Source organism: Cnephaeus nilssonii, assembly GCF_951640355.1.
Source record: "Cnephaeus nilssonii genome assembly, chromosome: 14".
Taxonomy (NCBI): Eukaryota; Metazoa; Chordata; class Mammalia; order Chiroptera; family Vespertilionidae; genus Cnephaeus; species Cnephaeus nilssonii.
The window spans coordinates 4,443,484-4,469,586 of NC_137085.1; the positions used below are offsets into that span (position 1 = coordinate 4,443,484).

The following is a 26,103-nucleotide window of genomic DNA, read 5'->3' on the forward strand; positions in this document are numbered from 1 at the left end:
CTCATTTCAACTTTTCTCCTTTTCTATTATAAGCACTTGAGTAACAAATTTCTCATGTAAGCACTGATTTATCTGCAGCCCACAAAATTTAATGTGTATTATTATTATTGTTCACTTCCCGATCTTTTTCATTTCTTTGACTTTTTAATCTCTCCTATGATTTATTTAGAAGCATGTTTTAAATTTTTCAGTTGTATGACATATTTAAACATATCTTTTTTTTTGTTTGTTATCGATTTCTAATTTAATGGCATTGGGGTTGTAAAAAGCCCGAGTTTGAGTCTTTCATGGTTGTTGAGGCCTAGCATTGGTCCGTTTTGTAGATGTTCTTTAAGGAATTGAAAAGACTGTGTGTTCTCCAGCTCGTAGTTGCAGAGTCTACATATTTCCATCAGATCAAACTTTTTGATTGTGTTGTCCAAATCTTCCCGCCATTAAGGATTTTGGGGTCGGCTCGTTGTAACCTTTGTTGAGAGAGACAGATCACCTCTTTGTGCCTTGCTTTCCTTGTCGGTACAGCGGAATGCAGCGCAGAGGGCTGGTGGGAGTGCTCAGTGAGTTAATAAGTACAAGATACTCCAGCCATTATGGCAGTGGCCAGTGATCCATACGTTAACTCGTGTGAGGATAACAGGGGAGGGTTTGCCATTTCCTGTCCATTTGCTCTTCTACTGTGAAGTTCTTTTATTCAGAAATACAGTTTAGAATCGTAACATCTTCCATGAGATTTAATTGGTCAACACTGTGCTGTCACCTTCTTTCCACGCTCATGCTCATGCCTTGAAGTCTAGTTGACCTGCTTTTGGGGGTTAGCTTTGCCTGGCAAATCTCTCCCAGACTGTTGGCCCCCCTTGCTGTTGTGAGAAAGCTTCCCCGTGATTGCTCCCCAACATTCGTGTGAAAACTTGCTATGGACTAGGGAGACTTCCCTGTCGTACCATCATCGCCCTGCATTTCAGTCACGTAAGAAAGTGTACGTCCCAGCAGACACGCCTGTGAGAGAGACCCATGTACGTGTGATTATCAATGTGCGTTGCTTTGAATTTTATCTGTGGCCTACGTTCAACGTGGGTTCTCCAGGGAGCTGGCAGCACCGGGGTCATACCCAGCCAGGCCTGCATCAATCTAAGTTTGCCATCTTGGGTTTGAGATCACACAGGCTGTGTGAGTTCTGACCCTTTGTGGTTCAAAAATTTCCAGGATGACTTTTTTCTTTGTTTTTCTCTCTTGGTCAGCTCCAAGGTAGCTAAGTTATCAAAAGTACAATAGCTTGCCCGGCCAGCGTGACTCAGTGGTTGAGTATCAACCTCTGAACCAGGAGGTCACGGTTCGATTCCGGGTCCCGGTCAGGGTACCTGCCCAGGTTGTGCGATAGATCCCCAGTGTGGGACATGCAGGAGGCAGCCGATCAATGATTCTCTCTCATCGTGGATGTTTCTCTCTCTCTCCCTCTCCCTTCCTCTCTGAAATCAATAAAAAATATACATATTTTAAAGTACAATAGCTGGACCCAAAGGCGCCTATAGGACTTGTAGGACTTGATTGGATTGCTCTCCTCAACTTTTTAAATCTTTTCCAAGGATCTGTAGTTCTTCCTGGTACTGAGAGCAGCTTTTTGTTTTCTTCACGGAAGTACCACTTACCTCCTCCCCAAGGGTACGATAAATTACCCAGTTTGGGCACCCCAAACACTGAAGCTGATGGAGCAGGGTCTGCGCCCTGGAATCCTTAAGCTCCTTTGCCGATGAATGTGACTCGAAACGCTCATCTCCCCCGTGCTTTGCGTAAAGCCTCTGTCAGTATCCAGCCGAAAGGATGCAGGCTTTCAGTTCTTATCGTTAATGCAATTTTCCATTTTGACTTTGGAAAGTCTTTGAATCTCATATAAATGTCTTTCCCCAGTTTCTGCAAACGATTACATTACCTGACTGCAATGGAAGTCGCTTGCCCTCCTTTTTCTAACAGCCCCGCACCCCTTGGCGTGGCAGCCTGCGCTCAGAGATGTGACTGCCCCCCAGAAGGAGGGAGGACGGGCCAGAGTTGCGTTTGCGTTTGATGACACGGTTGTTGTGAACCACGTGTGCACGTATCTTCTAAACTATAAGTCCACCGCCCCACACAGGGATCAGAGCCATGTTTTTCATCAGCACTGTGTCCCAGTGGCCTAAAACCCGCCTGCGTCCATGAGGGACATCCGCAGACATTTGCCTTGTGTTTGGTGTCTGTGTGGAGCAGATGTTTAGTGATCAGCTTACAAGTGGGTGCGTGTTCTCCTGGAGGAGCCAGTGTAACCCAAAGTAAATTCACACGCGTGGCGGGGACATAGGAACACGGGCAGTTTTACCTGGGCCGGTGAACGCATGCAGGGATGCCACGTTCCTCAGAGGAATGATGAGGCGAGGAAGTAAGCTCATTGGGTGGTTTTCATTGGGAGTGGGACTCAAGGAGCGACACAGCCTTTTGTCGTCCAGACACAGCTGTCAGAGTTTTGTGGGGGGTTTTTTGGTTTTGTTTTTTAAAATATATTTTATTGATTTTTCACAGAGAGGAAGGGAGAGGAATAGAGAGTTAGAAACATCGATGAGAGAGAAACATCGATCAGCTGCCTCCTGCACACCCCCTACTGGGGATGTGCCTGCAACCAAGGTACGTGCCCTTGACCGGAATCAAACCTGGGACCTTTCAGTCCACAGGCCGACGCTCTATCCACTGAGCCAAACCGGTTAGGGCAGCTGTCAGAGTTTTAAAACGAGTTCCCGTGATTTGGAACGAGTCCGTCTGGGTTTGTAGCAGGACCATACTGGAATAGGTCATCTTGTGGCTCATGACCCGTGTGCTTAAGTGGAAGGTAAAACCAGACTTTTTCTCCCCTCGTATGAGATGGACACGGTGGTCCTTACTGTTTATAGTATTGAGAAGTTGAAGGCCTGCAAGGGAACATGGGAAAATCCATCATCCGGTGGTCTTTGGCTCCAGTTCAACACCAATGGAACCCCCAGTTTGGGGTGCTGTGGAGAAGGAGACTTTATTCCTTGGAGACGGCTCAGCTGTGATGCAGCGCGGCTGTGAGGCGGCCCTGGCCAGACCCCTCCCCGGCTACACAGTGTAACGTGCAACGAAGTGGGCAGGAGAGTACTTTCTAACGGGGTCAATATTTCAAGCCTAATTTGGAGATGATTTTTTAAGAATCAGAATTCTAAGTAACCATTCATTTATATGATAAAATCTCTCTGGTAACTATTTTTCCTTACAGTTTACTTCTGCTTGGTACAGCTTTTTATCCGGCTAAATTCTGAATCTGTTTTTTCTGTTTCCACATAGCCCCCAACATGAGTCACCCCATACATTTTTTTTTTTTTAATTTAAGGAACTTCTAGTGGAATCATGATTTTTATGGTATTCTCGTTTTAAAAAAACACTGAATTTGTTGGCGGAATCCTAAGTCATGTAATGTTCCCATTCATTTTCCTTCATTCCCTCACTCATTATTCATTGACTGTGCTGGTGAGATGGGGGTGGCACAGATACCAACATGTAATCACACAATCCTTGCCTTAAAGGAACGTGCCTTCCTCTTTCTTTCTAATATTTAGTTCACTGTCCGGTGGATCTTCCCATCTGCCCCCTAAACAACTCATGAATGGCATTTCGGTGACAAGGACTTTAAAGTCAGGTTTTCCCTGTCCCTCTGCTTTGCCATAATAGCGTGCTGGACGAACTTGGGCGAGGGGCAGCACCTGCGCCCTGAATTCTGGTGGTGCTGCCGTTGGGGTGAAAAAGGAAAAGGTTATCAAAATGAATGGAATGTGGACTAATATTTCCGAACAGAGAGAACAGTGTTTGCTAAATGCATGCATTAAACGGAGTTCATCCATGTCAGGCAGTGAATAATTCCCTTTCTCTAAGTCGCCCTCGCCTTGTGACTGTTAGCTCTTACATAATTTCTAAATGTAGAATAGGATATTGTTTAACTGAAACTGCAGTTACTGGTCACAAGTGGCTGCAGAAATGGTCAGAGAGTTCAAGGGATCCTTTTTGAACTTTCGTACCGATTTCTCCTTTTCCTGCAGGTCTAGCTTCATTCAGCTTGAATGGTCCCTTCCCTGTCTCAGCTTTGCGGGCAGTTGTTGACTGTTAAACGGTTAACCTGGCTTCTTTATTCCAACACGTGGCAGCGCTGAGTGTTGACTAAGCAGAAGGACTCTCTCTACAAAGTGAGAGGTTTCCTTGTTTGGCTTCTTCGTGAGTTTGATTATATAACCCCATTTGAGGAAATGTTTTACAAACTAAATTAAATTATAATCCTGACCATGAGCACTCAGAACAGTGTATCGGTTTCTTAGGGCATTTTTTAATTCCATTTTTGTGTGACATCATGGCTTCTAAAAATATTTGGCTTTGAACATGATTAGCTTTTAAATTCTACATAGATGTCCCGAAGGTGGAGTAGAATATGAAACCCTGAGGCATGAATTAAGGTAGAATTCCAAGAGCTAAGTGATGAACTTCACGTTTCTAGTTACAATCCAATGTACACGTGCTGTTTTTGTGTCACACAGTAGAATATTTTAAAGAGAAAAAGAAAGTTAAAGAATCTGTGCCATTGTAAGCAAGTGTAAAGGAATTGGCTTGAGTGATTATCAGCTTGGTAATTGTCTTGATAAAACCAATGAGTTGTAGTAGTTTAAGAGTTTGCTTCGGTTGGGATCAGAGTTGCCGGCTCTGGGAAGACAGCTCTGGCCGGGTCGGGTAGGATCTGTGCTAACGGAAGCCAGCTGAGTAGCAGAGTGTTCCATTTTTTTACCATTTGGGGAAACAGCCTCTAGCAAGACGACTCCTTAAGTTATTGTACGTATAAGGAGTTGTGCTATTCCATATTTTCTCTGCCCTTGCTGTAACTAGGAAGCTGACATCTTTATTGAGCATGTTAATGTCTTTAGTGCTTGCCCCAGATTTGCTGCATATAACATGTCTGAAGGAATTGTTCATTGTAACAATTTAGAAAACAATTTAAAAAAAAAAAAAGAGGAAGTGGTTAGTATGAATACAGGAAATAAATTTTGCAACTACAGCTTGATCTTTCAGTTTAAACTGCTTTTAATTTACAGGAGACAATATAGAATTAAAAACTGTCAAAAATGAATGTTGTTGCTGACTATTCTTTTATAAGTGGATCAGTATTCAAATCAGAGATTCTAGAGAAGATACTTCGTTAGTCTCTTGTTTATATCTGTCCTGCAAGAAGTCATCTGTAGGGTTTACGTTTTATTTACTTTGCTTCTCAGCATGTTTGTATTAAATGAACATCCTGAATGGTTTCTATTGTTTCATTCTTAATGTTTGTCCTGAGTAGTAATAGCTATGTTTACTTCCTTTGACATTTCCCATGGGAAATAGAATTTAATGGAAATTTTCTCCAATTATTAGATGTGGAATAAATGTATTTATATTTGCAAACAAGACACAACTTTGATCTATGTCATAAATGAATATTCGTGGGATGAGATTAAGAGGGGGAGGGGGAAACCATGACGCTCATATTAGTTTTACCATTAAAAATGAAATTTGTGACAAGAATGTTGAAACATAAAATTACTTACTATGGTCAAATGTTTCACACAAAACTACTCTTAAAGTTGTAGCCAGCTCCTAGTTTCAGTTCATTCTCTAGAAGTTACTACTGTCTCACTTATTAACCTTAATTTTTCACTTATTAGTTTTTGAAATAAGTGGTTTTTACACTAAAAATTGAGTTTGGTTAAATAAGCATCTAAAAAGAAACAGGAAAGCCAAAATTTCAAAATCTCAGTGTATCAGATATGGGGAGGGGGATGCTACCAGAAGTGAATTTACATAAAGACTAAATGCTTTCAGAAGCCTCTCCAGTGAAATATTTCCAGTATGCATGTCATCTGCATTAAAACGTTGACATGAGAATCTATGTTAGCTTTGCTTCAATACTCCTAAAAGCATAATCATCACCAAACCTCTAGTTAATGTGCAAAATACCAACAGAGCAAGGCAAGGTGATGAGTCCTTCTTATACCCTAGATCTGAAGCTAAAACTGAATTAAATAAAATATGGCCTGAATACAAATATTCATATGACATGAATATAGGGATGTGAATAGGAAATGAAACTGAATTAAGTTAAATATTATTTGTGTGTGTGTGTGTGTGTGTGTGTGTGTGTGTGTGTAGCTTCGAACACCTGGCACTTACTATATGCCCCTCTCTGTTCTAAAGGCTTTCATATGGTAACTCATTTAATAACATCCTAATGTTCACTGATAATAAATGGCCTAGCTTGGCCAAGAGTTTGTTCTTAATGTTAATCTTACATAGAAGTGGGTTCAGATCCTGTTTCTACCAATCACTAATGGTGCAACGAGGCGATTTATTTAGTCTGAGCCTGTTTTCTACTCTATGCAATAAGGATGATATTACACCCTGCAGGGATGGTTGTGAGGCGTCAGTGGTAGTGATGTGTGTAAAGCAGTGGCCTGTTTTTGGTCTTCTGTTAACTGGTTGAGACTGTTATTGCCATCTGAACTTTGCCTGTTTGTGACCTCCTTGGATTACTTCTGGTTACTCCCTCTCAGTTCTTCCCCCTTCGACCTACTGTGAATCAGTTGAGTACATTTTGCACATTCTAGGCATCTAGGCGCCGGCAGGGAGATTTGTTGAACAAACAGTGCAGAGCATCGGTAGGATTGCTATAGATGCCTTTCATGAGGACCCCGGGTAGCAAGTGATGCCATGGAGAGGCCAGGAAGACCTGTTACATGCCAAACTCCACGGTGAAGATGACCAGAACAAAGCAGTTAAAATGACTGAGTTACATCATACATGTAATCACCTGGTCCTGTGACCAGCAGGTCCTCGGAGCTCAGAAGTTGTTTGTGGATGTTGCCTCTGAAAAAACTTCACGTGGAGCACAGTTTGTGGGGATAGGTCTGAAGGAGGACTTGGGGGTGGAGCATGAAGAATGGGTAGAAGTTGAAAGGAAGGAGCAGAGAGAGAGCAACTGAGGTGGCAAGAACTTCATCCAGGACTCTGCGGGAAACACGTTGCAGATGCTGACCTGCCTGGCGGGGCAGGGGACCTAGCTGGAGAGGTCAGATAAGAACGGATCATGATGCTCAAAGCAAAATGGCGGAATGAATGTGACCCTGATGAAATGCTATGGAACCTACTGCTCAAAAAAACTGGCACTGGCAAAGTGTTTTATATTTTCTTTCTTAAAAAAATATTTTTATTGATTTCAGAGAGGAAGGGAGAGGGAGATAGAGATAGAAACATCGATGATGAGAGAGAATCATTGATGGGCTGCCTCCTGCATGCCCCCTACTGGGGATCGAGCCCACAACCTAAGCATGTGCCCTTGACCAGAATCGAACCCAGGACCCTCCAGTCTGCAGGCCAACACTCTATCCACTGAGCCAAACCAGCTAGGGCGTGTTTTATATTTTCTAAAAGGGTTGTAATCCTCTCCATCATGCTTTTATTCCTTTATAGATAAAAAAGGGTAAGGGTATAAAATGTTAAATGCCATGACCCTAAAGTGGCCCTGCTGATGCGGTACAGCCAAGACGAAGCACCTCTCCATGCCTCGAGTTCCGTGTTCTTGCCAGGGTACCACGACTTTACCTTATGGTGGTCATATTAAACTAGAGGCCCGATGCACGAAAATCATGCAAGAGTAGGCCTTCCCTCTGGCACCCAGGACCCGGGCTTCCCTCGTAGCCCCGACCTCGTCCAGAAGGTCGAGTGGAAGGACGTCCAGTCTAATTAGCATATTATGCTTTTATTGTAGATGAGCTCTTCCCTGTGAGCCGCTGCACGTGCCTACAGCACTAGGCAGGTGAGAGTGAGTTGGAGTAAGATAAGTAGTAATTGATATGAGGCCCCGGGATCGCAGACCTACTAAAGAGAGGCGGGGACCAGAGTAGGAGCCACAGGAACCACCGAAAAGGGGCAGCCATGGATTCCCCATCTGTCCACGGGGCGGTGGCCACGTGATAATGCGGGCCAAGTTATCTTCTTGTGGTTTCTATTGATTTTTAAAATTTCTTTAATCATGTTACATGGTTTTGTTTTATATATTTTCTTTCAAAATGTTCTTTTAGCTCAGATTCTTATAGTGGTCATTTTCTCTCTATTGTGTCAGCTCTGTGCGTTTATGATTATTGTCTTTTTGGTTTGAGCACATCTTCAGCAGGGATTTTTTCTCTCTCTGAGAATCCAATAAAAGCAGGATTGTGGGACTATCCTCCCCTTGAGGTTTTATATTTGTTTCTGCCAGACAATCTCGAACTAATTTTTATGTTCATCACTTGGGCTTGGGATTCTGATACCACCTGTGTAATACATGCACAAGTGTAAGGTTTTGTTTCTCAAATACACTCTTTCCCCACTCCCCCCTGTAGCCTGAGACCTCAACAAGCTTCCTGGCTGTCTTGTCTGATCACTACAGAAGTTCTGTTGGGTGTCACCCAGCTTAAAGGCGAGGAAGGGTCTATGACAGGGGTCCTCAAACCTTTTAAACAGGGGGCCAGTTCACTGTCCCTCAGACCGTTGGAGGGCCGGACTATAGTTTAAAAAAAACTATGAACAAATTCCTATGCACACTGCACATATCTTATTTTGAAGTAAAAAAAACAAAAAAAAAAAACGGCAAAAACACCCGCATGTGGCCCGCGGGCCGTAGTTTGAGGACGCCTGGTCTATGATCTTACACCTTAAGCTCGTTGATAGCATTTACTGAATAACACATGTAAGATTTTTAGTATTAAACATTGCTGTTTCGCCGAGACCGGTTTGGCTCAGTGGATAGAGCGTCGGTCTGCGGACTGGAAGGTCCCAGGTTCGATTCCGGTCAAGGGCATGTACAGTGGTTGCGGGCACATCCCCTGGTGGGGGTGTGCAGGAGGCAGCTGGTCAATGTCTCTCTCTCATCGATGTTTCTAGCTCTCTATCCCTCTCCCTTCCTCTCTGTGAAAAATCAATAAAATATATATATATAAAAATAAAATTAAAATTAAAAGGGTGATGATTTAAAAAAAATAAAATAAAAATAAACATTGCTGTTTGAAATCTATTGTGACTTGGGTAAGTAAACACCTGCTAACCTTACTCCAGACACCTTAAATTTTCTCAGAACTAGAAGTATAGTATTTTACTTATTTACCTTGGGGTATGTATCATGAATAATTTTCTTCTCTTCTATGGAACATATATTTTCTAGAATTATATTTACAAAGTGCTTTCCGTATTTTTGTTTTGCACAGTAACTGCACAGCAATAGAGAATGGTGGTCATATAAGCATTAACTTCCTAGAACCCAGCTCTCTTCAGCTGAAACCTTGTGATTGTCATACTCGGTGGCGAGGTTGTTTGTGAGGGGAGAAGGGGAAGAGAAAGAGACCATTTCAAACCTACCGCAACTGAAAACTCCAGGCTCTTGCCAATGACGATGCAATTAGAAGCCAGGGAGAGGAAGCCTCTGAGCTCCTCCCAAATTTGTTCTCGCCGGCCCACCTTGGAGCTGTGCCAGCGTCAAGATGAACAGTGTCGGCATTGGCTTCTCTTTTAGCAGAAATGGCCACTCACCTTGAGTAAGCAGATATTTCGCATTCTACTTTTCAAATAAAGCATCCGGGATATAGGGGAACAGAAGGCCTTTTCTTAACACTGTTTAGCAAGTGAATGGCCCCTGTGGGATTGAGATGCTGGTCTCATTTGCCATCTCTCCATACTCGCTCCTGCTTCAGTGACTCTGCACCAGGGGGACCGACCAGGCTGGGGCGACCAGTTGTAAGGCTGTTAAAAAAACAACAACCAGGAAATTGCTGGAATATTTCAAGCACATTTCTTTGGTTAACTTATTTTGAAGTTTTTCTCTGCTTTGTATTTCAGCTGCCTTTATAATTTATCAAAGACAGACTCATTGTTTTGGCAAGTTCCCGGCCTGGAAGGCTCCAACAAAAACTCCCAGCGCTCAGTCTGAACAGGAATTTTTAAATGCATTCTTAGTCTTGAACTTGGAAATGTATTCTAGATGCAGCCGTGCTGGGAAATCTGAACAATGCCATTTATCATACAACAACATTGTTCCAGACACAGGCCTTTTCATCTCTTCCTCTGTTGGTAACCCTCCTGCTACATTATCTTTCCAGAGCTTTTTGTTTTCTTTTGGGGCCTCAAAGGCAAGCCCTCAACCTCCCCGTTTCTAGAATCCAGCATTAAAATGTGTCTCTTTTACTAAGCTTGTTGGCAAGAAAAGATATTCCCTACTCACTCTTACAGAAGTGATCATTATTGTTTTATAGTTTTACAATAATGGGGTTATGCTATAAATACTGTTTTGGAAACTTTAAAAAAATTGAATTATATACAGCTTTCACTTTCCTTGATCATTAAATATTCTTTTTTTTAAAAATTGATTTTAGAGAGAGAGGAAAGGATATGGAAACATCGATGGGCTGCTTCCTGCACTCCGCCTGCTGGGATCAAGCTGGCAATCAGGGCATGTGCCCTGACCTGACCGGGAATCGGACTGACGACCTCTCGGTGCATGGGTCGATGCTCAATCAACTGAGCCACACCGGCTGGGCTAAATATTCTTTCACATTATTTTTTCTTTTTAACTGCTGCACATTGGTGCATTAAGGGTATGACATAGCCCTAGCCGGTGTGGCTCAGTGAATAGAGGGTCGGCACACGGACTGAAGGGTCCTGGGTTTGATTCCGGTCAAGGGCACGTGCCTCAGTTGCAGACTCCACTTAAAATTATTTTATTAGGGTCAGTTCCCACCGGTAGAATTCTGGGTCAAAGACTAGTTTTTGACAAATCCCAGTCAATCAGTATGCCAGTGCCAGCTTTCAGGCATTCTCAGCTGGCTGCCGTCTTTCTGACCTCCCTCGCGGGCTTCCCTTGTATGCTGTGCAGACGTGCGTGCTTCTCATCAGCCTGGACTGTCCAGAAGCGAGGTGTGCCCTAACTGGTTTGGCTCAGTGGATAGAGCGTCAGCCTGGGGACTGAAGGGACCCAGGTTCGATTCCGGTCAAGGGCATGTACCTTGGTTGTGGGCACATCCCCAGTAGGAGGTGTGCAGGAGGCAGCTGATCGGTGATTCTCTCTCATCGATGCTTCTAACTCTCTATCCCTCTCCCTTCCTCTCCGTAAAAATCAATAAAATATATTTTAAAAATAATAAGAAGAAGAAGCGAGGTGTCCGCTGGTGGGAGCTCCTCGGTGGCTCAGACTCAACTCATTTGCCAGCTGTTGGTTGGGGATCACCATGGTGTCATGTAGTGGTATCCTTGCAGCTGTATTTCTAGAACTTTCCAGTGATTTGTTCCAGGCTGCAGTGCCTTCCTTCGATGTTTCCGCAGACACTGCCCCCCAACACACACACATTGCGAACTCCAGGCTGTCCCTGTGAATTGTGATTATCAGAGGCTAGAAGGTGTGGGTACTTCTACTTTGTAAACCACACAGCTCTGTAAATCTGAATCATTTTACAGCAAGCACATTTTTGTAATTGGGTGAAAAAAGAACTAAAGAGAGAGGGTGGGCCAAATAACGCAGCTATCCACAATATTGAGTCAATAGCTCAGGTAGATTGAAGAGAGGCAGGTCAGGAACCGAGTGCCAGGTTCTTGCTGCGCCTCAGGCCGGCCGCACACCCTGCCGGCGGGTCCCGGCCCGCGGTCAGGCCATCTGCTCTGCGCGGAGGCCACACGTCGCCATGCGGAACAGTAACTTCAGGATGAAATCTCGATTTCAGCCCCTTTTCCCTCCAGCCTAAAATACATTTGGCCTCCGATGATAATGAGGAAATAAAGTATTGGAAGTACAGCTGCTTCAGAGAATATTTACTATTATTTGAGCAATCAGAGCTGTCAAATATTCCTCATTTGCTGTCCCCAAACTTTAGGTAATAAAAAATAGGGTTTTGTGCTTCGTTATATTACATGCAAAGGGCAAAGGCGACTTCCCCAGAGCTCTGCGGTGAAAGTGTGTCCCTTAAGGGACAGCAGGGGTCACACAGCCTGAGGCGGCTGAAGTCACAATAAAAAATTAATAAATCTCGTTACTGCCCAGTCTGCATAGTTCAGTGATTGAGCATCGACCTATGAACCAGGAGGTCATGGTTCGATTCCCGGTCAGGACCCAGGAAGTCGAACAGGGAAGTCACTTCACACGTTGTCCGTGCTAATAATCTAAATGCATTCCAGTATTCTTATCTTAAGCCCATTCTGATTTAGAAGCCTCGGGCTGCAGTTCAGTTTCTAGTATATTGTTTCCTTTATTTAGAAACTGCAAGTCTGACCTCTTGGGCAGGAAGCTGTACTTCCATAGGATGTGGGGGCAAACTGTGTTAAGAATTACCCAAATGCTGACGGAACTCGGGGTGGCGAACACACAATGCAATATACAGATGGCGTAAAGAATTGTGCACCGGAAACCTCTATCATTTTATTAACCAGTGTCACCCCAATAAATTCAATAAAAAATTTAAAAAAGAAGAAGAATGACCCAGTAATACTTTCAACAATAAAGATAACTTAAAAAAAAAAAAGAGTTACCCAGCAGTGAACTCATGCGTAACCAGTACATACTTCTACTTGGATTTATTTGGGGAGATTCCCAAGGGCTTGTCACAGAAATTCTCCAGTTTAAATTCAGTCTTTGTGATTGACAGTGAAAGTGGACTAGGTCTTATTCAAAGATGTGTGTGACTTACAGTCTCCTGCAGTTGTGGTCATTCTGGGCTTTTTTAGATTATCTCTAAATTCCGTGACTCTGACTCATTAAAAAAAAAAAAAAAAAAAGCCCAAATCCTCTGAGCTTCTCTCTGCCCTGCAGTAATGTTGCTGTAAGACACGGTGTCTGTTAGTGTTAGCATGGAAATTTTAATTAATGGAACTACTGTACCTCTTTAAGATAATAGTGGCTATTTTTAGACTGACTTAAAAAGAAATGAGAAATGGTGATGCTTTTAATCTTCGTGTAGATTAGCATGCGGAGGTACACTTCCTAAAACACCTTGTTACTAACTGGTTACTTCAGATAATTTTTGAAAATACTATTAAAGATAGTTCTAAAAACATACCTGTTATAATAAGTAACTGATTAAGTTAACTTATTATAACAGGTATGTTTTAATAAGTAACTGGCTCTTTCCATCGTCAAATTAAACACAACAGCTTACAAAACAAAAATAGATTTTCCACATTAAAACTTGGTCAGAACAATGGCACATTCCTGGGCTCGGGATTCAAAAGTGAGGATTAACTCAAAGCAGATGGGTGCCGGGATGGAGGCTCAGACAGTCCTGCCTTCCTGCTGTGACCTTGAAGAACTGAATGTGCAACAAGCGTTTGCTTCCTGTAAGTGCTTCTCTATCCTTTTAGTGAGCGAGAGGGAGGCTGTGGAAATACATGGGCTTTTGCCCTCTCTGTCCACGCTTTGGTACTCAAGGAAAGCTCCCAGAGAGACTGGCTTCTTTAACATAAAAGGTAGACCCGTTCCCTCGGGCGGATGTTGGTCTGCCTTTTCTTCTGCTCAGCTGGTACATGTGGCTGCTTATTTCGGTCGCTTCCACAGTTCACACTAGTGGTCCCTAGTTATATGAAAGGACATCAGGAAACTATTATGCATTAATATGCTTACAAAGGCCATCAGCTAGCCAAAGCGAAGACGTCACTGGAGATTCCGGGGAGGGAGGAGGAAGCAGATCACAGCCATTTCCTCCCACATGGTGCTGCGGGGCCTCCACAGGGCTCGCCCCCAGATCTCACCAGAAAAATATTCCAAGGCTGGCACGAGGGACTTGTCCTCAGGAGGCATTTATCCGCTCATGTGTGTGTGTGTGTGTGTGTGTGTGTGTGTGTGTGCGCATACACATGCGTAAATACATACATACATATGTGTATGTGTATATGTAGGGTGTCCCCCCAAAAATGTATACACACTTTCACAGCTAATAGCTGTTAAATGGAATGCATTTTAATAAATATAACTTATAACTATATTCTAAGTTTGTATGCATTTGGGGGGGGGGAGCGTCCTGTATATAATAATGATGTACTGATCTCTGCTTCAGAACTAAGCTATTTAAAAAATTCACCGAGGTAGAATTGTTTCTCCAAAACGAACACGGGGACTCTACTCCTTCTTGCTGGTTATTCTTGTTCACAGAAGTGGGGAGCCCTCCCCCGCCCCTGGGGTTTTTGTGCCTTTTTCTGAGGAAGGTTTGTGAATGAAGTAGTGAATTTTTTTAGACATTTGAGGCCTACCTGGGAGTTCCCTTGTGTTTTTCCATATTCATAACCAAGCGATGAAGGTAAAGTCTAGGTAACTGAAAGAGTTAAGAGGACTTTGTGCTGTTGGCCTGATAGGGACAGATGGAGTGTGCGTAGGTGGGGAAGCGATTTAGCGGAGGAGGGCATGGGGTTGTCAGGGTAGCTGGGCACTTAGCGTGTTGGGGACGGATTATACGTTTCCTGAGACCCAGTAGAAGCGGAAGCCAAGCGCAGCATATGGTCAGGATGGGACAGGACGGGCGGCCGACTAAGAGAGAGTGGCAGCTGAAATGCCAGGGGAGATGAGAGATCTCGCATGTGGTGGTTTGGAGGTCCCTGAGCCTCAGGAAACGGAAACACGTCGGGCCATAAGGAAACTCGTTTGGCTCTGCTGGTGCCGTGACCTGGTTTGGGAAGTGTGTCTGTGTGAATGGGGAAGAGAGCAGAGGAAGCCCCTCCCAGCGACCACCTTGGGCCCCGACCCGTGTGCCTCTGAGTCAGGGAGTCAGGAAGTGAGGACCAGGTTAAGCCTTCACGTCACAGGCAGGAAACCAACGTGAACTGCGATGCTAACACCCGCGGAGATGTTATCAGCCATCGGCCAGGAAGGGATGAACAACCCCCACGTGTCTTCTTGGGGCTTACGTTTGAACGTCCCTGTTCTTTCTTTTTCTTTTCCTTTTCTGTTTTTAACCTTTGGGTTCATAAAACAAGGCAGAAAGCAAACAAACAACAAGCTGCCTTGGTGACGTTGGCACAAGCCCTTTTCCTGTGGTGTTGTTGGCTCGGTGCGGCATGCTTGCCAGGTCAGCTGCCCGCCAAGCCTTCCCTTCCTCTGGCAGCGGGTGGGTGTGGCCTCGCGTGGACCCCAGTCTCGGAGTTCCTGAGCAGTGTTAGCTAGGGACCCCCGAGTGCTGGGTGAGCGTAGGATGGATTGCCAGCCTCACTATCCCTGGTATCTGTGGGTGACTTGACATGTACATACACACGTGCTGGCTGGAGCTTTAACATCCATTCTGTAACATGCCAACACTTGCCCCTTTCCGGTAGGCATGTGAGAAACCAAAATGTGAGTTAGAAGAGGGAACACAGTTGTGAATTTTATTATTGCTTATTTAGGAGGGAGAAAGCCCACAAAATAGCATACATACAAAAACATAGAAAGCACCAAGAGGGCGCAGGCTTACTGCTTCTTTAAAGCATAACAACAGACAAATGTGGGGAGTTTTAGAAAGTCCAGTTAGATCATGGTTCATGTCCCCTTTTCGTTCATGAAGCACACTGAGAATTGAATTTAAAAATGTATGGATTCCCTCATGTCCCCCTCCTTAAGAAGAAAACATATATATATATGTATATCATGTTTTCCGGCGTGTAAGACGACTGGGCGTATGGAAGATTTTCCTGGGTTAAAAAGTCGTCTTATACGCCAGAAAATACGGTGTGTGTGTGTGTGTGTGTGTGTGTGTGTGTGTGTGTGTATACACACACACAGAAGTTCTCACACGGGCCATCCAGGCGACATAAACCTGTGAATCTGGCCAAGTGCAGGTGCAGGTGAGAAAGAATGTGACTCTGGTGTCTCCCTAGACAGGAATGCCAAGTTAAGACAACAGAGAAGCCCTAGCCGGTTTGGCTCAGTGGATAGAGCGTCGGCCTGCGGACTGAAGGGTCCCAGGTTTGATTCTGGTCAAGGGCATGTACCTTAGTTGCGGGCACATCCCCAGTAGGAGGTGTGCAGGAGGCAGCTGATCGATGTTTCTCTCTCATCGATGTTTCAAACTCTCTATCCCTCTCCCTTCCTCTCTGTAAAAAAAGAAAAAAATCAATAAAATATATTTAAAAAACAAGACAACAGAGGATGTCGAGGTTTGTGGCACATTAGAACACATATCCTTACCTAAAGTAAATTTAAATTCTAAGCCATTTTTTAAAAATAACACTTGCTGTGTTTTTAATAGCCAAGATATGGAAGCTACCCAAATGCCCATCAGTAGAGGATGGATAAAGAAGATGTGGTACATATATGCAAAGGACTTATTACTCAGCCATAAAAAGAATGAAATCTTACCATTTGCAATAGCATGGCCGGGTAGCTCAATTAGTTAGAGCATAGTCCCGATATGCCAAGGTTTCTGGTTCAATCCCTAGGCAGGGCATGTATAAGAATCAGCTGATGAATGCAGAAATAAGTGGAATGACAAGTTGATGTTTCTCTCTTTCCCTTCCCCTTCTTTTCTCTCTCTAAGATTAATCAATAAATAAAAAATAAGGATGCAAATTGGTAGTTACAGAACTCCTGGGGATGTAAAGTACAGCATTTGGAATATAGTTAATAATATTGTAATACCTGTGTGCAGTGCCACGTAGGTACGAAATATCAGGGAAACACTTGGTAAAGTATATGATTGTCTAACCACTATGCTGTATACCTGGAACAGATACAAAATAATGTGGACTGTAAACTGTAATCTTTAAAAATATAGCACCTGCTAAATACATCACATTTGAGGTAAATTTGAGCCCAGCCCCTCCGGTTCGCAATTCTAGGCTTTCATTTGGTCTCTGTAAACATGGGGATATTCTCTCTTTTTTTGCCCCCAGGCACGACAACAAGCTCAAATACGTCACCAAATGGCAGAGGACAGCAAAGCTGATTATTCATCGATTCTTCAGAGATTCAACCATGAGCAGCGCGACTATTACCACACTCACATTCCCAACATATTCCAGGTACGTTTGTCTTTTTAAGAAACGTGTGGCTTTGGGATCGTGGTTGCGGGTTACATTCTAAGTTATTTATATAATTTTCAATTTCCTCTAACCCATCTCAATTTGTGGAGCATTCCGACAAACGTGGACTCAGTAAAGCGAAGTAAACTGTTCATCTCAAGTTTCATCAGTAGCCTTGGTAGCTTCCTTGGTTTGCCCCTACAGCCTAGAACTGTGGTTCTTAAATTAACGCTTCCTTTGCTAAAAGCAACATAATGGTTACACCCCACCCCCCAAAAAAAAAAAGCCAACTTAACTTTAGGAATCAATTAGCATTCATAGGTGTAGGATTTGAACAGGTGACAGTTCTTTGAATTGTTTTTCTTTTGACTCCTTTATGTTTTCAAACACTATGAGAAAAGATATTTAAGCCTTAAAACAAAACAAAAAAGATATACACATGTCCTGTCACTTGGGGAATCTTTTGCAACCTCAAGTGCAGTTGTAGAAAAAAAACAATAACATTGCTTCATAGCGTCTGCACGCCCGCGAACAAGAGCCCCCCACCTCGCAGAAGGAAGCTGCGCTAGTTACGTCCCAGCCCGGCGTGGGTTGAGACAGTTACCCGAATGCTCTGCTTTTGGTAAAGGGTAAAGCAGTGGGTCCAAGGTGAAGGAAATGTTTGAAATCGAATACCAAATGGTGTCAATACTAAAAGTACCTGAGTTTGGGGTTCTTGCTGAAACAGGAATGGAGTTGTGTAAAGTACACATTTGGGCAGCCCACCGGTTCATAAAATGCGTGCACAGGGAGCCATAACCTTACAGTTGCTCTAACTCTGACCCCTTTTATGGGCCTGTTTGCTTGCTGGACAGCTGACCCATGGTGGCAGTGCTGCTGAAAAACAGCATCGTTAAATGACAGCAGTGGGCAGCTGAATTTCACACAAAATCTGATGTTACAGAAAATACAAGAGATGGAGGAGCGGAGGATAGTGAGACTCGGAGAATCCATGAAGACCTACGCGGAGGTCGACCGGCAGGTGATTCCAATCATCGGGAAGTGCTTGGATGGAATAGTGAAGGCGGCCGAGGGCATTGATGAGAAAACTGTAAGTATCGGAGGTGCCCTCATTCAACCTTCTCCTGGCAGGCCGGGCTCTCCGTGTCAACGTAGCTGCTTCCGCGCTGTCTGGGTTTTCCATGTTCTGAGCGCCTCTCCCATTTTCCCATCACCACTGAATCTTTTTTTTTTTTTAATATTTTTTATTGATTTTTTTACAGAGAGGAAGGGAGAGAGTTAGAGAGTTAGAAACATCGACAAGAGAGAAGCATCCATCAGCTGCCTCCTGCACACACCCTACTGGGGATGTGCCCGCAACCAAGGTACATGGCCTTGACCGGAATCGAACCCGGGACCCTGCAGTCCCCAGGCTGACGCTCTATCCACTGAGCCAAACCAGTCAGGGCTCACCACTGAATCTTTATTTCCATTTGCTCAAAGGCTTTGGGTGGTTTTATGTGCCTGGCCCATGGACAGAAATCACGAAATAGTCTCAGGGATCACCCTGTGTACAGTGTCCACAGTCACCAGCAAGTTACTGGGAGGAGAGTTCCTTTAAAGGGAACTAGTAATGGCAGGTTTATAAGTTAAGTCTTCAATCTTGACTTTTCTGAAACAAGCCCGACTTTAATTTCTTACATTAGAAGCTCGGAAATTTCCTTTTCCTTGCAATTTTACAGTTTCACAAGGTTATGTCAGAATGGTGGTTTCCCTTTTAACTACAATAACTACGGCTAATCAGTTGAAATCTTTTCAAATGATCTTCTCTAGTTGTTTTTTGTTTTTTTTAATCAGATGACCATTGGGTTAGAATGTTATTACCAATCACTCGTATTTTTGTAATACTTTATCTGTGCATGGGTTCCTTTATCTGGGGGCACTGTGCTTGTAACTTCCTCACACATTTGTCTCCAACACCTGCCTCTGAGCCCCCTGAGGACATGTTGACCCGATGTGCCTAGCAGAGTGCACGCCGAGGAGTGGGCATCCAGCACACTTTCATTGCACACCAGGTGCACACCAATGATTCATAGCGTCTGCACACACGTGAACAGGAGCCCCCCACCTCGCAGAAGGAAGCTGCGCTAGTTACGTCCCATCTAGGTCCTAGGGATTCGGTAGAGAAAAGGAGCAGAACTTACATTCTAGCAGAGGAGAGACTGAGCAATATCTACTTGAAGTAAATTATGTAATAAAGTAACATCACAATGAACCGAGAAATTAGAGAGGTCATCTACTCTTTGCTCTGACTTGGTGTATGCTAAATTGCTTTAAGAACTTCTGATAGGAAATAGATTTTTGTGTGACTGTATTTTTTCAGGTAATTGCTTATAGTGGCCCAATTTCTCTGTTTTTAGCCAAATTCTTTTATTTTTATTGATTTCAGAGAGGAAGGGAGAAGGAGAGAGAGATGGAAACATCAGTGGTGAGAGATAATCATTGATCGGCTGCCTCTTGCACGCCCCACCCTGGGGATCGAGCCTGCAACCCGGGCATGTGCCCTGACCGGGAATTGAACCGTGACCTCCTGGTTCATAGGTCGATGCTCAATCACTGAGCCACGCTGGCCAGGCTAGCCAAGTTCTTAAGTAATATTTGTTTTTCCAAATGCAGAAAACTGGTTATTGAAAGTATCTTCAAACCTCAATCGACTTATAGTGTTACAAATTATTCTTTCTAATGATAAAACTATAACTAGAAAAATGTTCGTTATCAATTAATGTAGCTTCCTGAGAATAACATCTATTCAGTAAACATAATTCATTGTGTAAAAAGCATTTACATGTATTTGAATGTGTGTGTGTGTGATGGCTATAATTTCAGGACTCACAACTGGTCATAGAGGCTTACAAGTCAGGGTTTGAGCCTCCCGGAGACATCGAATTTGAGGACTACACGCAGCCGATGAAGCGCACCGTGTCGGAAAACAGCCTTTCCAATTCCAGAGACGGCAAAGCAGAGCCCAAATTTGGGGGCAAACCCAAAGGAAAGTTATGGCCGTTCATCAAGAAAAACAAGGTACTGACGGTTGGTACCTGGTGTGAATGAGTTTGATAAAGCGTGTAGATTTGGATTTTTATCTTTTAGTCTTAAAAAAAAAAATGCTAGGATTCTAAACCTGTAGCTTTAGAATACCACAAGAAAAAAAAAAGGCCAGGGTGCTATTTTCTTTTAAAGCAGTCTTCTCTCTGGTGGCGGTACCTTTGCCATGGCCATTTGTCCAATTTCAGACGCATTGTCACCCACACTAACGGATGCCTGACCTCACCATTTCCCATCACGCCTCTCGCTCCTTAGACCGCTGGTCCGGTGGGCTGGAGAAGGGGCAGGTGCAGACCCCTGTAACCATTTATCGGCACCTCTAACTGCAGCCGTTTCCGTGGGCTAGTAACTTGGTTTTGAACTCATGCTAACACGCGGATCCATGAACATTTTCCGTTTTCTCTTATAGTGTAACACGTAGGTGCATGGCGGCATTAACCTGGGCTTAAAATACGATCGAGGCAACATGACTGCTTTCCCCTTAGAATATTGACTCTTTAATTTAAAAAAAATCAAAACAAAACTATCTTGCTGTTTTCCCAACCCTAGCATTTAAGGTCTTCCGTTTTCTGCCATCATGCTATGTAAGTTTGGGTGGTTTCAGATGTTTACCCTTCTGGCTTACACTGGTTTAGAGTAACTGGTTAGAACTGTAATTTGCATGTGAAAGTCCGCATGGGCTGCTTATCAAAGATTTCTTGCTGTTCTTCTCTGCATTACTGACTAAAAATCGCACTCTCATCCTGTCCTTCATTTTGGCACATCCTCCATGTTTTCTTTTTGGACCATGGCCTCAATATTTAATTGTTTGTGTTTTACTTGCTTTGGATCTCAAATATTATTTGATGCTTATTTTTGTTTTGTGTCTTTATCTTCTTGTCTCTGATGTTGACTGTCACTGCTCCATCTCTTACACGTAGCTTATGTCCCTTTTAACATCCCCCCATCAGCCTCCCCCTCCTCCCCCTGCCTCTGCCTCACCCTCTGCTGTTCCCAACGGCCCCCAGTCTCCCAAGCAGCAAAAGGAACCCCTCTCCCATCGCTTCAACGAGTTCATGACCTCCAAACCCAAAATCCACTGCTTCAGGAGCCTAAAGCGAGGGGTAAGTCCTGCCCGAACCCTGTCTCTCGCGTGGGCTCTGGTTGCATGGTTTGCTCGGCGTAACTTACTTTGTTTGTGAATGAACTCACCGTGTTTTCCCACGACGGGAAGCAGTCGGGACCTGTGACTCGAGACAGGCGGCTAGAAAGAGGAGGAAGAGAGGAGGAAGGAAGCAGGGCGGCTGGAAGGAGCCATCCCGCCGGCCTTCTTTCTGTCTTCAGTACATTCCAGAAGGACTGTTCTCCACTTCTCTTTTAAAACATCCAAGTCATTAATATTTTACCCTGATTTCACCAAAAAAAAGGAAGCTCAAGATTCAGTTTCTAAAGTTAGCGCCCTGTGAGATGAGGAATTAGAAGTCGCCGTATAGTCGGGATATATTTCCTTAATAATTAATTACTGAAACGACAGAGGGTAACAAGGACACCTCTCTCTGAGCCCTGCCTCTGGGTCCGATGGGGAGATGCGGGTCCCAGTGGTTTCTTCAGCTCTTCTGGTGAACAGAGGAGATGTTGGTAAAACTTCCGAGAGAATGTCTGACCGGTAGGAGATGTTGGTAAAACTTCCGAGAGAATGTCTGACCGGTAGGAGATGTTGGTAAAAATTCCAATAGAATGTCTGACTGGCAGGAGATGTTGGTAAAACTTCCGAGAGAATGTCTGACTGGCAGGAGATGTTGGTAAAACTTCCAAGAGAATGCCTGGCTGGAGAAGGCCCGATGCGGCATTTATCTTTAAAAGGTGAAGTAGCAGCCACCGACGTTTATTGAGTGTTTATTCCATACCAGACTGTTCTCCACGCTCATTTACTTTACTCGGGTTATTTTACTGAAAAATAAGAAAACTGAGGCATAAAAAGGTAAAGTTAGGAAGACGGGCAGCCAGGAGTGAGAGCCCGGGGCCTGTTCACAGGCTGGGCTCTGTGACACCCACAGAGAGAGAATCTGTTATAACACAGGTGACCCATTGCGGTGGCTTAGACTCAAGTGGGCGGGTCTCATGACGGCTGCAGGTGCTTAAGTCACATAGCCCAGAGGGCAGCCGTGTGAAAGGTGGGAGTGAAGTTATGGCAGCATCCTGAGCACATCTCTGCGGCCGTGGGAGCTGCCCCCGCCTCCCTTCGTACGGAATAAGTAAGCTTGGTATCGGGAGTCGCGGTGGGGGCCTCCGCACACCCTGAGAGGCTTCCTCAATCCACGGAGGGGGCGGGGGGGCTGCGGCCCAGCTGCCAGGGATGTGCCGGCACAAGCATAAGTCCCACTGTCCCTCCTTCCGTGTAAAAAGGAGGGTAACTGTCATGGATAACTGAGCGGCTCCCTTAAACTAAGGGACAAAGACCACGGCCTCTCCGTGTTCAGGAAAAGACCCGAGAATGTCAGTGATCAGTGAGTGTAAGAAAAAGATGGCAAGAAAAAAATATAACACTTACACACACACACAACGGCGAAATAGAGGCCTGGTTATTTTGATAACTGAAAGGACCCCTCCTCTCTCCCTCTCTCTTTTTTTTAAACCATAAGTAGCACAGTGAATTTTATTTTTTACCCCTCAATTCTATGCTCTGAATTTTCCTAAATGGTGAGTGTGTTTTCTTCTACCCACACATGCACACACACGTTTTTGTTTCTCTGTGTTAGTCGGGTCAGATTAGATGTCCCTTCAAATCTGAAGTAGCAGTGCAAAAAAAAAGAAAGCAAAAGGAGAAGGAAAAAAGATAAAGGAAATAGATTATAGAAGTGGGATTAGGAAATTCAAAACGAAAAACAAATCGGAGGTTTGGGGGAATAAATTTGATTTTCAAGCAATTTCAGAACAGAAGGCACATGACTAAAGTGATACAGTCCTTGCTACAGTTTTGTTTCTTCTCTTCTTTGAGCGTGAAGACTATGGTGCCCCAGATAGGAAAAGTATCCTAGGAAGATAACCAATCTGTGATTTCAATGTGTCTTTCAATGTATCGTGCTTGCAGCTTTCAGACCCAGATTGGAGAAGTTTCTGTTACCAGAATGTATAAATCTTGTGCAAACACTTCTTAGCCGATTTTGTTTCTAAAGAATTAGACAGGATGAAATCTTGTTTGTTGTCAGTCGGTGACAGTTGTAAGAAAATGTTGGTTCACTGAACATCTTTAAAGACTGGCATGCCACTTGAGCGTTATTAACCATTATTTCATCTCCGCCCTAGGGAGTATGTTCTCCATTTGCAATCTACAAAGTGTAATTTTATCGTCTTAAATTAGAATTTCTTTTTCCGGTCTGAGCAAAGGACTTCTAAAGTGCGGGCCTTTTTGTCCCATGTCTTAGAGTTAATTATATGGGAAAAGGCCACCAAAGTTGCTCAAATGATTTTGAAAATCCTTACCCATGGTTGGTCCGATGTTACAATCCAATGGTTGCTTCCATTTTATTCATTGTGTCGTGTTCTCTTGCTGATTATTGGCAGACTCAGCCTTTCTGTTTTCACAAAGAACTCAAGAAGAGGACGATAGGGAGACCCACGTATGCCTTTGAAGCTAGGGACTATGTTGTAAGTGTGTGTGACGGCCACGCCCGCAGTCACGGCACAGGCACTAACCCCATTGCCACCACCAAGACTGGGGACCGACCCAGTGCATTCTGGCAGGCTTCCACCAAGAAATGAAATTCTCAATGGAGAGACCCGGGCCTCTGGGGAGAAAAAAGCCTAATTGTATAAATTCAACCCCAGGCTCCTTCACCCGGGAAACTGGTATGGAAAAAGGAACCAAACTTCCCAATAACAACCAAACTTCCTAAAAACTTCAGTAAGCGGAGCTTGGTTTTCCCCTTTCCATGGAGGGTGACTGCAGCCTGAGAAGGTGTTACGGCAGGATTTCCCCCTTAAAATGCAGCTGCGGAGCGTGGTCACAGGAGGATGACGCTCTCCAGATGGCAGTTGTGTGGCCCGGTCACCCACTTCCACACCCGTAACAGATGATCCCTGAGGGAGTCACCCCATAAAGCTTGGAGAGCCCCCTAAATCCGTGAAGCATGCGCAAGGTCACAGAGGAGTGGACTGACGTTCTGTGGCCCTCGCACACCTTGCTCAGGTGTTTATTCCCACGGTCCCCTTTCTGGTACTTGAGGTTAGTACCTGTGACTGCCAGTAACATGGATGCACTAGCTCTCTGTTCCCATGTGCCCTTGACCTCGTGCCTCCCAGGCTCCATAACTGCCACCTGACACTGACAGCTTTTCAGTACTCCAGGGCCTCGCAATGCACCGTACGCACGCAGCCTTTAAACCGTCCCCTTAGCCCATGATTCGGTTTCTAATCGCAAAAGACCTAACTGGCTGGCTTACCACGTAAAACCGAGAACCAGTTCCTAATCGTTCAAAGCAGTAGCAAACACTGTGATGGCGGGAAAATGGAACGGGTCCCAGAATTTGGTACTTCCTATTTCTACTGGGATTTATTCTCAGTCCTAACGACTTATTATTAGGGAGTGGTAATATTCTTAGGCTATTTGTTTTGATGTTAGGGTCCCGTATTTTATTTAACTTGTTTATTTTTGTTAATCCTCACCAGAGGATATTTTCCCCATTAATTCTTAGAGAGAATGAAAGGGAGAGGGAGAGACAGAGAGAAACATCGATGTGAAAGAGACACATCGATTGGTTGCCTCCTGCTGGCAGCCCAGGGTTGGGGAACATGCATCCAAGGTACGTGACCAGAATCGAACCTGGGACCCTTCAGTGCCAGGGCCAACGCTCTGTCCACTGAGCCAACTCGGCCAGGGCAGGATCCTTCCTGTATTTTAGAATGCTTAAGAAAGACGGGGTAACTTTAAAAAACAGAAGTAGCTGAATAGAGAGCAGATCGCGTGCCGACCTCCAATCCCAGGCTCTCTGAGGCAGCGGTGTGGAGCGGGAATGTGCGAGGAACATCCGTCTCTGGCCGTGTGCTCCGTGGGAAAGGTATTTGCAGCGTTTCCCGCTGTGCCCATGAGCGTTGTCTGTAAAGAACTCAAACTGTGATGAGCAGGTCTGTGCCAAGTTCACCGGAGGGGCTCAAGGAGTCTCCGTCGCTGCCCACAGAACAGCCACGGCTGTCTGCCCGTCCCCCCAAGTCTGTCTCCCAACCTCTTTCCTTAAAAGACTGCCGTTTCCTCCTGCAGACGACCTCGGCCTGTTGACAAAGAAGTGTAGACTTTGAGTTTGTCTTTAGAATGAGACTTGCTAAATCCGGTGGAGGAATTTGAACACCCTCCCTCCTCCTAACGGACAAGGAAAGGGCACTTTCTGCGAAACTCTGTCTCCGAGATAGTTTTGGGTCCCCCTCCCCGTCGCCTGAGCCTTTAGGACGGGCAGCAGCTCCGAGGCTCCGAACTGTCAGATTGGCTTGTATGGCCACAGAGCCGGCCTCACCTGCTAATGCAGAACCAAGCGTTTCTCCTCCGAATTCTGAGAGGCCTTTTTGTCTGTTTGGGGCCCAGTAATCCCTACACCTTTGCTCACCTCCAGGCCCCGCAGGATGGCAGCTGCAGGCTCCTGGGATGGCCCCGGAGGCCCCGGCCAGCAGTGGCCTTGGCTGTTGAGACCAGTGTCTGTCTAGTTCCCAAAGCGAATGCTCTAGAGCAGCTGCTCCTGCTCATTCCCCAAGTGCTGCGCGCCCGCTGTGGGCAGGGCTCCGTCGATGGACAGCCTGTGACCCCGCTCACCGGGCGGGCGCTGGGCCTGTCGCCTCGGCCCTGCGCTCAGGCTTTCTGGCCCCCGAGGCAGTTTCTCAGAGCCGCGTCCAGCCCTTGGTTTGCTGCTCAGCAGCTGGAGAGTTTGCCCACGGGCCTGTAAGAAACGCCCGTGTTCCTACTCATTAGATTTCCTTCACGTGGAAATACAACCTGCATGTTGACGA

General features: G+C 44.8%; 1 protein-coding gene across 9 annotated transcripts in view; it reads left to right on the forward strand.

Moving 5' to 3' along the window:
- FNBP1 (formin binding protein 1) overlaps nt 1–26,103 on the forward strand; it is a 97,143-nt gene that overhangs the window by 55,250 nt on the left and 15,790 nt on the right. For 5 of the 9 annotated variants that reach the window (XM_079789659.1, XM_079789657.1, XM_079789658.1 and 2 more), the window contains exons 7-10: nt 16,918–17,046; nt 17,990–18,136; nt 19,912–20,106; nt 21,051–21,233. In XM_079789659.1, coding sequence (XP_079645785.1) covers nt 16,918–17,046; nt 17,990–18,136; nt 19,912–20,106; nt 21,051–21,233 — 654 coding nt within the window. The remainder of the gene's footprint in view (nt 1–16,917; nt 17,047–17,989; nt 18,137–19,911; nt 20,107–21,050; nt 21,234–26,103) is intronic. The other 4 variants (XM_079789662.1, XM_079789663.1, XM_079789664.1 and 1 more) reach the window with 2 other exon arrangements.